This window comes from Pelophylax lessonae, assembly GCF_965119305.1.
Source record: "Pelophylax lessonae genome assembly, chromosome: 13".
NCBI lineage: Eukaryota > Metazoa > Chordata > Amphibia > Anura > Ranidae > Pelophylax > Pelophylax lessonae.
Window position 1 is genome coordinate 28,815,234 of NC_138780.1, and position 13,810 is coordinate 28,829,043.

General features: G+C 40.4%; 2 protein-coding genes across 2 annotated transcripts in view; one reads left to right on the forward strand and one right to left on the reverse strand.

Annotated features, from left to right (window-relative positions):
* LOC309569128 (cubilin-like) overlaps positions 1 to 13,810 on the reverse strand; it is a gene marked incomplete at both ends in the record, with an annotated part of 322,027 nt that overhangs the window by 238,211 nt on the left and 70,006 nt on the right. The window lies entirely within an intron of this gene.
* LOC309569808 (embryonic protein UVS.2-like) overlaps positions 1 to 13,810 on the forward strand; it is a gene marked incomplete at both ends in the record, with an annotated part of 40,948 nt that overhangs the window by 4,277 nt on the left and 22,861 nt on the right. Inside the window, 6 exons of the mRNA XM_082275811.1 lie at positions 75 to 156; positions 255 to 382; positions 861 to 976; positions 1,427 to 1,652; positions 3,621 to 3,739; positions 4,666 to 4,876. Of these exons, the coding sequence (XP_082131937.1) occupies positions 75 to 156; positions 255 to 382; positions 861 to 976; positions 1,427 to 1,652; positions 3,621 to 3,739; positions 4,666 to 4,876 (882 nt within the window). The remainder of the gene's footprint in view (positions 1 to 74; positions 157 to 254; positions 383 to 860; positions 977 to 1,426; positions 1,653 to 3,620; positions 3,740 to 4,665; positions 4,877 to 13,810) is intronic.

Genomic DNA, 13,810 nt, shown 5'->3' on the forward strand with positions numbered 1-13,810 from the left:
CGGACATTTACACAAAGAGAATTTAGCCATGTTTTCAAAAAAGAGACATTACCACTGCTTTTGTCTTGTTACAGGATACTGGGGTAATTTTGCTAAAGCGGACACTAATAACCTGGGCAGTCCATATGACTACGGTTCAGTGATGCATTATGATGCGTAAGTTATGACTTTTGTGTTAGCTGGTGAATTACTGGTAAATTATAAAATATTTGAATGGTAAGATGTCAACTTTATCTCCATTCAACATTTTCCAGCTATGCATTCTCCAACACTTCAAACCAACGCACAATTGTCCCCAAGCCGGACCCCAGTGTGCCTATTGGCCAGACAATCGGATTGAGCGTCTTGGATGTCACTAAAATTAACCGACTTTATCAATGCAGTAAGTTTCTGTACATTTCAGTTTTTTTTTATAATTGCATTTTAAGTGAATTTTTAGTTTTGAAAAAAAAAAAAATGTTTTAACAAAAAAAAGCAAAATTTTCACTTTTGGGCTAGTTTGCTTTGAAAAAATATAACTAAAAAAATCAGGAAATTACCGTTTTACCATGAATTGAAGGCTCATTTTGGCCTGATCAAACAAGGTATAATTCCCCTGGATACAGTTGCAAAGATACATGCCATTTTACTAACACATGCTAAAGTTGTAACACGGCATTGAGGCATTAACGATCTTTTATTTTCATCATAAAGGGGTTAAACTCAAGGTTCATTTGGTTTTAAGTTAAAAATTCTTCCCATTTTAATCTAGTAGAAGGTTAATACCCTCTCCCTTGTTTTCCACCAATTCATTATTAATACTATCGGTCTATTCCTCCAGTAACTAAATACAATTTATCCGTCTATTTCTTATTTCTTAGGTGTCTGTACTACTTTGCTTAATAATAAGACAGGAATTTTCACTTCTGCCAACTATCCCTCTGCTTATCCTGATAATGCTGACTGCGTTTGGTTGATCAGGGTTCCATCAGGGCAGGTAAGGAAACAGAAATTTAGACATGCAAAACCTAGCTGTGAAAATGAACCGCCATCTGAAGATTGTTTTGTAGATCCCCTGAATTGTACATTTATAAAAAAAAGAGACTTGACCAGTATAGAGCCAAGCAATAGGCCCAAATTCGCCCAAGCTCTCCCTACCTGAACAGCACACTTTTGTACATTGAAGAGGAGCCATAGCGGTGATTTGACTTTTTAGATATATCTTAGCTAGAAATGTCTATAGCTGTGAGATCATTTAACAGAAATTAGAATCCTACATGTTCCTATGTTTTTTTGTTTTTTTTTCAGAAGGACTGTTTAAGCAATAATATAGTCATCAATTGCATCATATTGCAACTACATGATAACCCAGTATACAGTTACAGATATGTGAAGCATATGGTTTATTGTAGATGATTTACTGTATTTTCTTTGTGTCACTTTTTAGGCTTCACTAAATTTCAGTAGCTTTAATATCCAGTCCACTCCTAACTGCGGGTCAGACTACATGAGGATCTATGACGGTCCCACTAAGAACTCTCCTGTGTTGTTGGATAAAATTTGCGGCAGTCAAGCCATCCCTCCACTCATCGCTTCCACAAGCCATATGCTGGTCCAGTTAGTCAGTGATGGGGCTGTTGCGGGGGTCGGCTTCCAAGCTACATATAGCTCAGGTATGCTGATTTATATTGATGGTTAAGAATGTGTTCGGAGAAAGACACTGAAGAATCACAGATGCAGAGCCAAGGAGGTGATATTGACACAACAGTTCAATGTCCTCTAATGGCGCTTTTCCACTGCACGGAACCGAATGGTTCGGCTCGCTTTTGCGCTTTTCCACTGCATGGTACCGCATAATACAGTGTTGGAACAGTTCGGTGCGGTACGGCGGCGCTTTTCCACTACATGGAACCAAACGGTACGGCTCGCTTAAACAGTACCACCTCAGTTGTGGTTCCAAGAGGGCGGTACCGGTACCATATCCCACAATCCTTTGCATGCAGCCTTGACTGTTTGTCACCACTACCCACTGATTGGTCAGAGGATCGTTGTTATCCCACCCACTTTACTTTAGTGGAAAAGCAAACTGTACCAAACCATACCGAACCGTTCCAACACTGTACCATGCGGTACCATGCAGTGGAAAACCAAACAGAGCCAAGCAGGGCTGAGTGGAGCCGAGCCAGTACTTGCAGTGGAAAAAAGCCATAACCTATGTTTGCAAACTTTGAGATAATCCATGAAGTCTCTTAGTATATACAATCAGAATTACCAGTCAGTCAGGCCTGCACACTATAAAGTTGTATATAGGTTAATCAGTGCATATGTTTTTTCAACATTAGGAGTGATAACATTTACCTCTGCGGCTTATTTTGGATCAGATACTGCATAAACTCATCTTCCTTGTGGTATATCCCTGCCCTATTGCAAAACTAGGAAGTTGGAAAACTCCCATGGACTTCTATGTGGTTGACAATGTCATCCAAAATTCTCCAGGGTAGAGTGCAGCGACCAGACTCCTTTTTCCCAGCAGTGTATGGGTTAGATGCTTGATATGCTTAGGGAAGATCGGAAAAGTTCAAAATCTTACCCTGGCAGCTAATGTTAATCTATAGTATCCAATGTCCCGTTATGTGGGCGAGCCATCAACTTGTTCACATACAATGCATGACTGCTGATCCTGTGTTGTACTTGATGATATCTGAGAGTCTACAGCCAGGGGAGTGGCAAAAAGAAGCATCTTAAGGGACCAGTCATGCAGCATGGAGGAAGCCTGAGTGAGAAAGACATAAGGTAAGCATTTCAACATATTTATCATCTTCTAGACCAGGGTTTCCCAACCTAAAAAACAAATTTTCACTTCAAATGTAGGAAATGGTTGCCACCATCCCTTCTTTACAAACTATATATACAAAACCTCTTTTGGGATTTTGTAGGCAACCAAAGACAAGAAATATCCATATATTTTAATTTTAAAAAAGTATTACATTTTTTATTTCCATAACATATCATAAAAATCTCTCAACCAGGGTTTCATGGAACCCTAGGGTTCCTTCAGAGGTTGGTAGGGGTTCCTTGAGCAATGAGAAATTTCTGCCAATCAGATAAGTTACTTCCGTCACCATTGGTTCTTTTAGCTATCTGAAAGGGGGGAATTCTTCCAAATGACCACAAGTGTAAGGAGCATTCTTCCCACTGACCATCACACTAATGTATCATGAGTTGTAGATATAGCAACTTTTATCTGGTGTTCTCTGAGACTGGAAAGTTTTTTCAAGGGTTCCCCTGTATTGAAATAGTTGAGAAAGGCTGTTCTAGACTAAAGAAGCATTTAACCCATGCATTGAAGTGGGGGAGAAACAAGATGGATACATGGTGGTGTCCTGTGAAACACTTCTGGGTAAGGCAGAACATGTGACTTTCTCCCCTTCTTGCCCTAAAACAGAATGTGGTGCCTTTGTAGGCCATCTCTAGGTCTGAGCTCTGCTATGAGGGTTGGAGAGTGGGTTCCTAGCCTAAGACCAACCTGGAACTCTAAAATAGGGATGAACTACGTATTTACAGTATATATGCATAAACATAAAGTGTTGTATACTATTATAAATCTCTTTACTGTATTGATTATATCTATATTCACACAGTTCAGTGTGGAGGGACCTTCTTTAACTCTAAAGGCAACTTTGCATCTCCGGGATACCCAGGAAATTACAGTCCAAATATGAATTGTAACTACACCATCACAGCTCCTGTCGGATATAAGGTAAAGCAAGATACCTTAAAAATTCTCTCTAAATCCCAGACTTCCTAATTCTGTAAAATTGTCACACAGCCAAAACTTTAATGTTGGACAGACACATTACAGTCTGAATGTACAACCCCCTCTCAAATCCTCATCATTTACCAGGACCTACCTGAATGAATGGAAACTGAATATATTGTTTAGGCCATTACACCACATGGCTGTTGGCAAATCTAAAGTAGATTGCTCTAAGACTATCTACCACCAAGACTTTCTGGACCATTCCCCAGTGATGACACGAAGTGTTGGTGGTAATTTGTATAACTGGCTGATAACTGGTAGTAGATTGGTGACCACTACACCTACGGCTGCCACCTCACCCCTTTAAACCCAAATACATAATAATTACACAGGTTCTGAGGCTAATTTAATGTAGACGAGGAACCAAGTAAGTTTAATTACTACTTTAATCAGCCACAGAACCTGTGTAATTAATATGTGTTCGGTTTTAAAGCTATGAGGTGGCAACCCTAACTACACCACAAGATATCATAAGGACTTCCTTTTTCCGACAAGATTCCTAAGCACTGTCTTTTATGTGCAGTATCATCCCTAAGGTGGTATTAAACCCAAAACCAAAAATGTAATATATTGCAGCTTACCAATCATTAGATGTGGTGGCGGCACCAGTTTTCTAAAAAAAAAAAGCCTAAAAAAGAAAATGAAAGCAGTCATCCCTTGTAAAATGTGGTAAGCTACAATATAATAAATGTTTGCTCTTGGGTTTAATACTGCTTAAATGTCATACAGCATTTTAGACTGTAATATCAATGAATTGTAAGCAACAATATACTCACTCCCTTTTATGCAATAAAATTGATTTGTTTGTTCATTCATTTCATGAACACACCGCTGTCATGTTAGTCAAAATTTTATTTCTTTTTCAGATTGCTCTGACCATAAGTGACTTCCATGTAGAGTATGGCAGTTTCTGTATGTACGACTATCTAATACTCTTCATGGATGGTACACAAAGGGGTCCATTCTGTGGAGATCGCAGCATCCCTGTGTATTACTCCAAAGGCAATTCTATGGTTCTCGTATTCCGCAGTGACAAGTCTAACCAGGCCAAGGGCTTCCAAGCCACTTATACCTTCTGTGAGTAGCTCAGTTCTATCTGCTTATAACTGATATCAGCATTGGATGATATCAGATAATAGAAGTCCCATTTTTTTTTTCTAAAGTAAATTTATCTTGAATTATATTGACTTTAGGATTTTATAAACATATACTGTATATCTACATATGATAAGCTTCCTATAAATAATATTTATTATAGATACTTAAAATAAATAAAATAATTAGTACGTAGTATAATTTTAGAAATCTTGGATGTTTTAATAGTTTGTAACTATGTGTACATAAGGGGCCCCCATTTTTTATTTTTTTTTGCTTATTACAAATGTAGGTTGTACTTCCAGTTCTCTTATGTTACACATTCGATGTGCTTCACTGCTCCTCTCTGACCCTGCAGGTCTATGGTCAGGCCTGACTACATGAAAACTACTGACTGTTTATAAGGTTACATGTGCTAATAGTTATTTATTATAATCAAGAGCAGAAGAGAATTAAAAAAAAAACTTGATTTTTATTTCTTTCAGCCAGCCTAATAAAAAACACATATTGCATTAAAAGTATAACACTGCTGTGGTGCAAATATAGATTTTTAATAGCAGGAGCTCAGGTTACACACACAGCTGAATGATCTTCAATTACAATTAAAAAGTACAGAACCGGGGCTAGGCTTTCCTATTAGAAGACCCCTAAAGCACTGCATACACTGAAAATAAGAAACAGCATACAGTATATTAAATGTTTATATGTAAATATAAATATATGTATATATATATTTCTATAAATATACATATATAAATATATTGATATATATAATTTATATGTAAAATATAAATTTTCTACAATTAAAAAAACAATATAAAAGAAATTGAAATTCAATTGACCATAACCCGCTATAGTCCCCTCTTAAAAGCCAAGTTCACCTTAGCCCCCCTTTAAGCAGACATGGTGTTCACAGAACCTCTAGTGAAGTTGGAATGTGATAATGAAATACAGCGTATCAAAATAAAGACCAACAAGGAAGAAAAGATAACAACAAAATGTGTGAATAGTCATAGTTTTACCCTTTATTATTCTTAGCAGATAAATACAAAAGGGAATGTATGGACAGATTATTTTTGAGCATGCGCCATCGATATTGGATACGCAAATCCACATAAATTTTATATAGATCAATGAGAAAATGTGAAACAAAAAGACGTATTTATTTATTAAATATGGTTTTAATATTTGCTGACATGGACCTCTCTTTGATTACAGTTCAATAGAAGAGCAACAGATGTCACAAAGAGGAAATCTACCGGTTCTGGAAGGAAGTGACATCACTACAGGACACAATGTGCATTTGATGGACCATGTATAGAAAAGTTCACACATTTGTACATTCATATACAGTGTAATAATAAATGTACATCGTATCATGCTAGTCTTTGCAATCACATTTAAAAATACAAGCTAACATTTCGAATATTTTTTCTGAAATGATACCTATTGTTTGGTAATTTGATTGGCTTGGTCCAGAATAGAGGAGCTCATTTTGGTGTCTTATGGTTTCAGTTTGATTTACATTCTTACTATAGTGATAATTCTTATAACTATTTCTTTATGTTTCCCTTTCCTACTTATTAGTTTAAAGGAATGGTTGGTCGTTTCTTTTGTGCTATATCTGACAGTCTGATCTGATATGTCCTTTTCCTTAATAAAAATAAAATATAGTAAAGCATTATTGGAGCTCGTGGTATTATTTTTGAGTGACATAGTTCCTGATTCCTCAATATGCAACATCACTTAAAGTGGACATTGCAGTAAAATGCATAAAGTTCATTTATTAGTTCCAACCCTTCCCTTTGAAATGCACTGCCTAATCATAGTTCATAAATGGACCTGTAAAGAACAAAGAGTAGATTATGTACTTACCGTATCTTACCTAGACGAGGGTGATGTCACATTCCTTCTAGCAAGATCCGGAGAAATGCAGAACAGCCAAAATCTTGCAAGAAGAAGATGTTTCTGCACTGGAATGGAGTGTCTTCTTTGGGGTACTTATCACTCCGCACCAATCTGCAGGCAGTGTTAATTTTTAGGTTAAATTTAGATGTAGTTTTAATCACAGTCTTTTGACTAAAATGCCATTTGAGTTTTATTTGTATCTTTGTCATCTGAACTGTTTTAGTTTTAGTCGCATTTTAGTCGACTAAAATCTGCAGTACATTTTAGTCAACTAAAATCCAATGGGTTTAGTTAAATTGTAATGCACTATTTAAGCATTTCTCTAGAATTGCTTAAATAGTGCATTGTCTTCGAGACCCAAACCTAGGCCAGCTTCTAATCTTAGGCCCTATGCTTTGCAGCTGCTCCTTCTCCAAGTGAAAGGCCTGGGAGGCAAAGGTAATCTTGACTCTTCTCATCCTCCCAACTAGAAGGTATGGAAGGCAATCAAAGGACCTCCACCATTACATCCTCTTAAGGCAATGACTGGGGGAATGGACCCTTTTATAAGGTTTCCCTAAATACTTATTTTCTTCCCCATCAACATCGCTGCTATTAACCCCTCAGTGTTTGGCTAAAGCAAAATATTTACAAGCCCTTACATACTGTAGTAGCTTCTCACTCTACCTGCTAAAGAACACATCTAGCAGCAGGTTGAAACACTCAAAGTCCAGGGCTTAAGGGAAACCCAACAAACACAGACAAGGTACACAATAGAAGCATGAGTTATCTACAACCTAGCTGCCAACACTAAATTTGGGTAGTGGACTTTAGAAACTCAATAGGCTTGTAGACAAGAATTAACACCTAACACATCTCTGACAGTACCTGTAGGCTTGTAGATAAAGTTAAACAGCTGTCATCTCACAAACCATTAAAAAATACCAAAAGACTGTGTGACTACAACTCAGATTGGACATCCTTAGCTTAGACTAAAAAATCCAAAATATTAGTCATAAGAGGATGAAAATTCCACTTGATAGCATGCATTAGATGATAAATCCATGATAAAGACAGCAAACCCAACAGGTTCCAGGCGCTTTGTAGAGAGGCCCCTAATCAGGAGGGTGAATGCAAATAAACTCCAATATACAGAGTCAGTATCACTGTGCTGCCAGTCAAAGCATGGGATTGGATGCTAATAGAATGCACAATGATGGATGACAGTGCACGGATCTGACAGGCATGTAAACCAAAGAAGGACCTGAAGTCAACAATAAATGACATTAAAATAGTTTATTGGAAAAAAAACAGGAACATAAAAGCACATTACCTCACTGGGTCTAGGATCGGGTAAAGGCAATGATGGAGTTAAAGGTGCCAGGTGGAAGGATCCAAGAAACGTCAGATGCCGAGGCTAACAGAAGTGGTGGCTAGAGATGGACCAAGCCGGATAACCGCCGGTGCATGGTGAATCCGTCACCGGGGCACTCGAGGCAATCATGCAGTGACGGAAGGAAGTCTGCTCATCCAGAAGAAAGCCAGAAACTAGTGTGGAGCGCAAGTGCCCCCGTTGCCCTGACTACGCGTTTTGCGCGCATGCACTTTATCAAGTCACCAAACTTGGATGATTGCTCTCCCTCTAACGATCGCGCCGATACCTCACATGTGTGGTTTTAACACTGTTTACATTTTGGGTGCGACTAACATATGCGTTCAATTCTGGGGCACTTTAATTTATTTTTATTTCTTATTTAATTTTTTTATATATTTTTACACTGTCCCTTTATTTTATTTTTTATCACTTTTATTGCGGTCACAAGGACTGTAAACATCCCTTGTGACAGTCAGGTATTGTTTTGGATCTTTAAGACCCCAAATCCCTCCTTTGCACTTAAAAGCATTCAAAACGCCAAGTTTGGCTGTTTTGAATACTGACATTTTTTTTTTTTTAAATCTGGCGCCTTTAAGGCTCCAGTAAACTGGAGGTGATGTCATGACGTTGCTTCCAGGTTACTAGATCCGAGACCCGATAAATGCCACTTCCGGCTTTGTTCGTGTCTCCAGCCAGCCAGTGGATGTGCTGGCTGGTCACTCGGGCCTCATTGTGAGATGGGAGAAATCATGTGGGTCAGCAGAAGGCTCTAAAGAAACGATACTGGGTTGATGCCTGCAGTTGCCACTCCTCATTAAAAGGCACATGAAAGCCTGCTTGGAGTTTACCAAAAGGCACCTGAAGGACTTTCAGACCATGAGAAACAAAATTCTCTAGTCCAATAAAACAAAGATTAAACTCTTATCCTGAATGGCAAGCATCTTGTCTGGAGGAAACCAGGCCCCGCTCATCACCTGGACAATGGATGTTTTCCAGCAGCAGGAACTGGGAGACTTGTCAGGATTGAGGGAAAGATGAATGCATCAATGTAAAGAGACATCCTCGATAAAAACCTACTCCAGAGCGCTCTGGACCTCAGACTGGGGGGGCGAAGATTCATCTTCCAACTTGACTGACAACAGCCCTAAGCACACAGCCAAGATAACAAAGAAGAAGCTACGGGACAACTCCGTGAATGACCTTGAGTGGCCCAGCCAGAACCCAATCGAACATTTTTGGAGAGATCTAAAAATGGCTGTGCACCAACGCTCTCATCCATCCTGATGGAGCTTGAGAAGTCCTGCAATGAAGGATGGGAGAAACTGCCCAAAAATAGGTGTGTCAAGCTTGTAGCATCATACTTAAAAGAACTCTGGGCTGAAATTGGTGCCAAAGGTGCTTCAACAAAGTATTGAGCAAAGGTTGTGATTGTGAATACTTAACCTGTTTACGACCGCAGCCGCAGATGTAATGCGGCAGGCAGCCGCTCCTGCCGATCGTTCTTCTCCCTGGAATGATCATAGAGCCCATGTGATCCTTCTATATAGGATCACATGTCTCTATGGTAATTTTAGAAGCCACCCCCCCCCCCACAGTTAGAATCACTCCCCTAGGCTCACATTTAACCCCTTGATCACCCACAGGGCTAATCCCTTCCCTGTCAATGGCATTATTACAGTAACAGTGCATATTTTTAGCACTGATTGCTGTAGAAATGTCACTGGTACCTCCAAAAGTGTCAAAAATGTCAGTTAGGGGTGCAATCTGTCTGCCGCAATGTCGCAGTCCCACAAAAAATCCCAGATCGCCACCATTACTAGTAAAAAACAAAAAAAAACAATAAAAATGACATAAATCTTTCCCGTAGTTAGTAGACACAATAACTTTTGTGCAAACCAATCAAAATACGCTTATTGAGTTTTTTTTTAACAAAAATATGAAGCAGAAAACAAATTGGCATAAAATGTTAAAAAATTTAGATTTTTACATTTTTTTGGGGGAATGTTATATAGCAGAATGTGAGAAATATTGATTTTTTTTCTGAATTTTTGCTCTTTTTTTGTGTATAGCACAAAAAATAAAAATCACACAGGTGATCAAATACCACCAAAGAAAGCTCTCTTTGTGGAAAAAAAGGACGTAAAATTAAATTGGGTACGACCGCGCAATTGTCAGTTAAAATCACACACTGCCAAGTTGAAAAAGTGGCCTGGTCATTAAGGGGGCAAATCCTTCCGGTCTTAAAGTGGTTAAATACTCTACATATGATTTTTGTTGTTTTTTATTTTTAATAAATTTGAAAAGATTTCAAACAAATTTCTTTCACATTGTCATTATGGGGTATTGTTTGTAGAAATTTGAAAAAAATATTAAATATAATCTATTTAATGTTTAATCTATTTTGGAATAAGGCTGTAACGTAACAAAATGTGGAAAATGTGAATCTCTGTGAATACTTTCTGGATGCACTGTATGTTGGCTGAATTAGATGGACATATGTCTTTTCTCAACCCTCATCTTACAATGTACTGTAGCTACTGTATGTAAAGATCAGCTAGTGAACCAAAAAGCTTATGATTAAAAATACATTTTATGTATTTTTATTGATCCGAATCAAAATCTGTCACCTTGAAATGTACACCCTAAGAGAGTGTATCATCTACAAACAAATTCTAAGACATTCAACAATCCATTAGTGTGAATTATATAATTTTAATATCTATAGTACAGACCTAATAATCAGAAAAACTCAGCACATAACATAATAAAACTACAGTTATTTCAGCCAAAAAAAAAGGGATTTAGAGTCCCTGTTTTATTTAAACACAATTTTTCAGAATTACAAAACTACCCAATGCTTCTTCTCCTGGAGGAAAAATGTAATGGAGCATTCCTTTTCTATGGTGGAACTCACCCTTCTCATTGAACCATTTCAGTTTACAGACTGGCCCCTGAAAGCTTACCTTACCAACACCTTGTGGAAACTGAAGATATCTGACACTGGTCAGCCCCTCGATCCCCCCATTACATGATGCTTAGGTACCCCCCTGTATTTCGACACTTATACTGGGAAGTGCTTGCCTTTAGAGGTTGCTGTATGAGTTATATCTATTTTGTTTTGCCAACATTTTGTCCTAGTAGGATGTGTTCATCCACACTTCCACTCCTGACAATATATGCTATATTCTGGGATGATAATACATCTTAGGTATCTTACGTCTGCAAGATATTCCCTCTTTTGATGCCTAGATATTTTTCATGTTTATGCTCTATAATTATACCTCTTGTTATATCTAACTTTTGAATTTCTTTGTATTTTTTGCTATGTTTGCTATTTCCAAGGCCTTTGCAGTATATCTGTTATATTTTCTTGGAATGTATTAAAAACTGAAAAAAAAAAAAAAAATACAGTTGATCTCACACCGAGTCATTGATGCAGGAACTTAGACCAATGGTCTGCTTCTTCAGGAGAAACACAAAGGTAAGTATTTGTAATGTAAATCACAACGGAAATATAGTTTCTTACATAAATGTATTTCTATATGTGTATATATATATATATATATGTGTGTGTGTATATATTAAGTATCCATCAGTGTCACCTGCGGGTTCAAGTGACGGGGAGTGCACTGCGGAGGTTGTAAAACCCAACTGTTGCCTGCTGATGGTCGATGGCTCAGAGAAGCAGCTACACAGGGTCACAGTGTCATGGTCTTACCTTCTTGCTGTTCTCCTTCGTTTGACATGTGCTGGCGGCCATCTTGGTTTCTGGGTTTCTTGTAGCCTCCCACCCTGCGGCTCCTCCTTCCCACTGGGAGGAGCTGGATGCCTAGCTCATATATATAGGAGGTCTGTGGCTTCAGTTCCCTGCTTGGTCCTCCTGTGTTCACATGCTACTAAGACTGCTGCTACTTCTGGTTCCTGTTCCTGGCTTCGTCTGACTACCCTGCTGGTTCCTGATCCTGGCTTCGTCTGACTACCCTGCTGGTTCCTGATCCTGGCTTCGTCTGACTACCCTGCTGGTTCCTGTCCCCTGGCTTCGCAAAGACTCTGCATCGGTTTCGCCATCCGTTTGGACTTTTGCTTTATAGCTTGTTTTTCAATAAAGCTTTCTTATTTTCACTTATCTGTTGTTGTACGTCTGGTTCATGGTTCCGTGACATTAGGACCAAGCCATGAATTCTGACGGTACAGGGCCATCCTCGCTACCCACGCTGGTCGCCAGACTTGATCAGCAGGATCACCTGTTGGGTCGGTTCGCCGTGGCGTTGCAAACCCTGCTTGAACGCACGGTACCACAGGCCACGAATTCTGACGGTACAGGGCCATCCTCACTACCCACGCTGGTTGCCAGACTTGATCAGCAGGATCACCTGTTTTGTTGCTTCTCTTCGGAAGGTATTCGATGTGCCGGCTCGTGCTGCCTCTGCTGCGAAGCTCCTTATGTCCATCAGACAGGGTTCACGATCCGTAGCTGAATACGCCATTGAGTTTCGTACCCTGGCAGCAGAGGTGGGCTGGAATAATGAGGCTCTGGTCGCTGCTTTCTCTCATGGTCTCTCGGATGCCTTGAAGGATGAGGTTGCAGCTAAGGACCTACCAGTGGAGCTCGAGTCTCTTATTTCTTTCCTGATTTTGATTGACACTAGACTCAGGGAGAGACCTTCCTTTAAGGAGAGTCTGCGGAGGCCTCCTAACAGATTGGCGCCTACCTTTGTTGTCCCACCCGTGCCTCCCTCTCCTCCTACGCCTCCTGGGGATGACTTGTCTGGGGGTGAACCCATGCAGCTGGGGTTTGCTCGCCTGTCCGAGGGGGAGAGGGTACTCCGGAGACGCGAGGGCCGATGCATGTACTGTGGTCTCGGTGGGCATTTTCGGTTGGCATGTCCGAACCGTCCAGGGAAACGCTCGCACCTGAGATCCTGTCGGGGGCAGATCTTGGGTGGAGTCTCCTCGTCCCCGGTTTCCCGTGTTGACAAACCACTGATCACTGTTGTCCTTTCCTGGGTCGGGGGCTCGGTGACGACCCAGGCGTTGGTGGACTCTGGTGCTGGTGGTTTGTTCATTGATAGTGTGTTCGCTGCCGCCAATTCCATTCCTCTGCAGGCTCGAGGTTCTCCTCTGGCTCTTGAGGCGATAGACGGCAGACCCCTTCTGCCGCCACACGTGACTCATGAGACCCTTCCAGTGGGGTTAGCCATTGGTGCCGTCCACAGAGAGTCGGTCTGCTTCCAGGTTATTTCGTCTCCACACTACTCGGTGGTCTTGGGGTACCCCTGGCTCCAGAAGCATAATCCGATTTTCGATTGGAGATCGGCCGAGATCCTCTCGTGGTCACCGCAGTGTGGGGCTAGTTGCATCCATGGGCCTGTCAAGTTGCTGTGTACTTCCTCGGACTCTCTGTTGCCCCCTGAATACGAGGAGTACCGGGATGTATTCGATAAGGTGCGCGCGGTTGCCCTACCTCCGCACCGCCCATACGATTGTGCCATCGAGTTACAATCTGGTGCCGTTCCTCCTCGTGGCAAAGTCTATCCACTGTCGGTAGCGGAGAATGAGGCCATGGAGGAGTACGTGAAGGAGGCGCTTTCACGCGGACACATTCGCAAATCCTCGTCCCCGGCAGGGGCTGGATTTTTCTTTGTGAAAAAGAA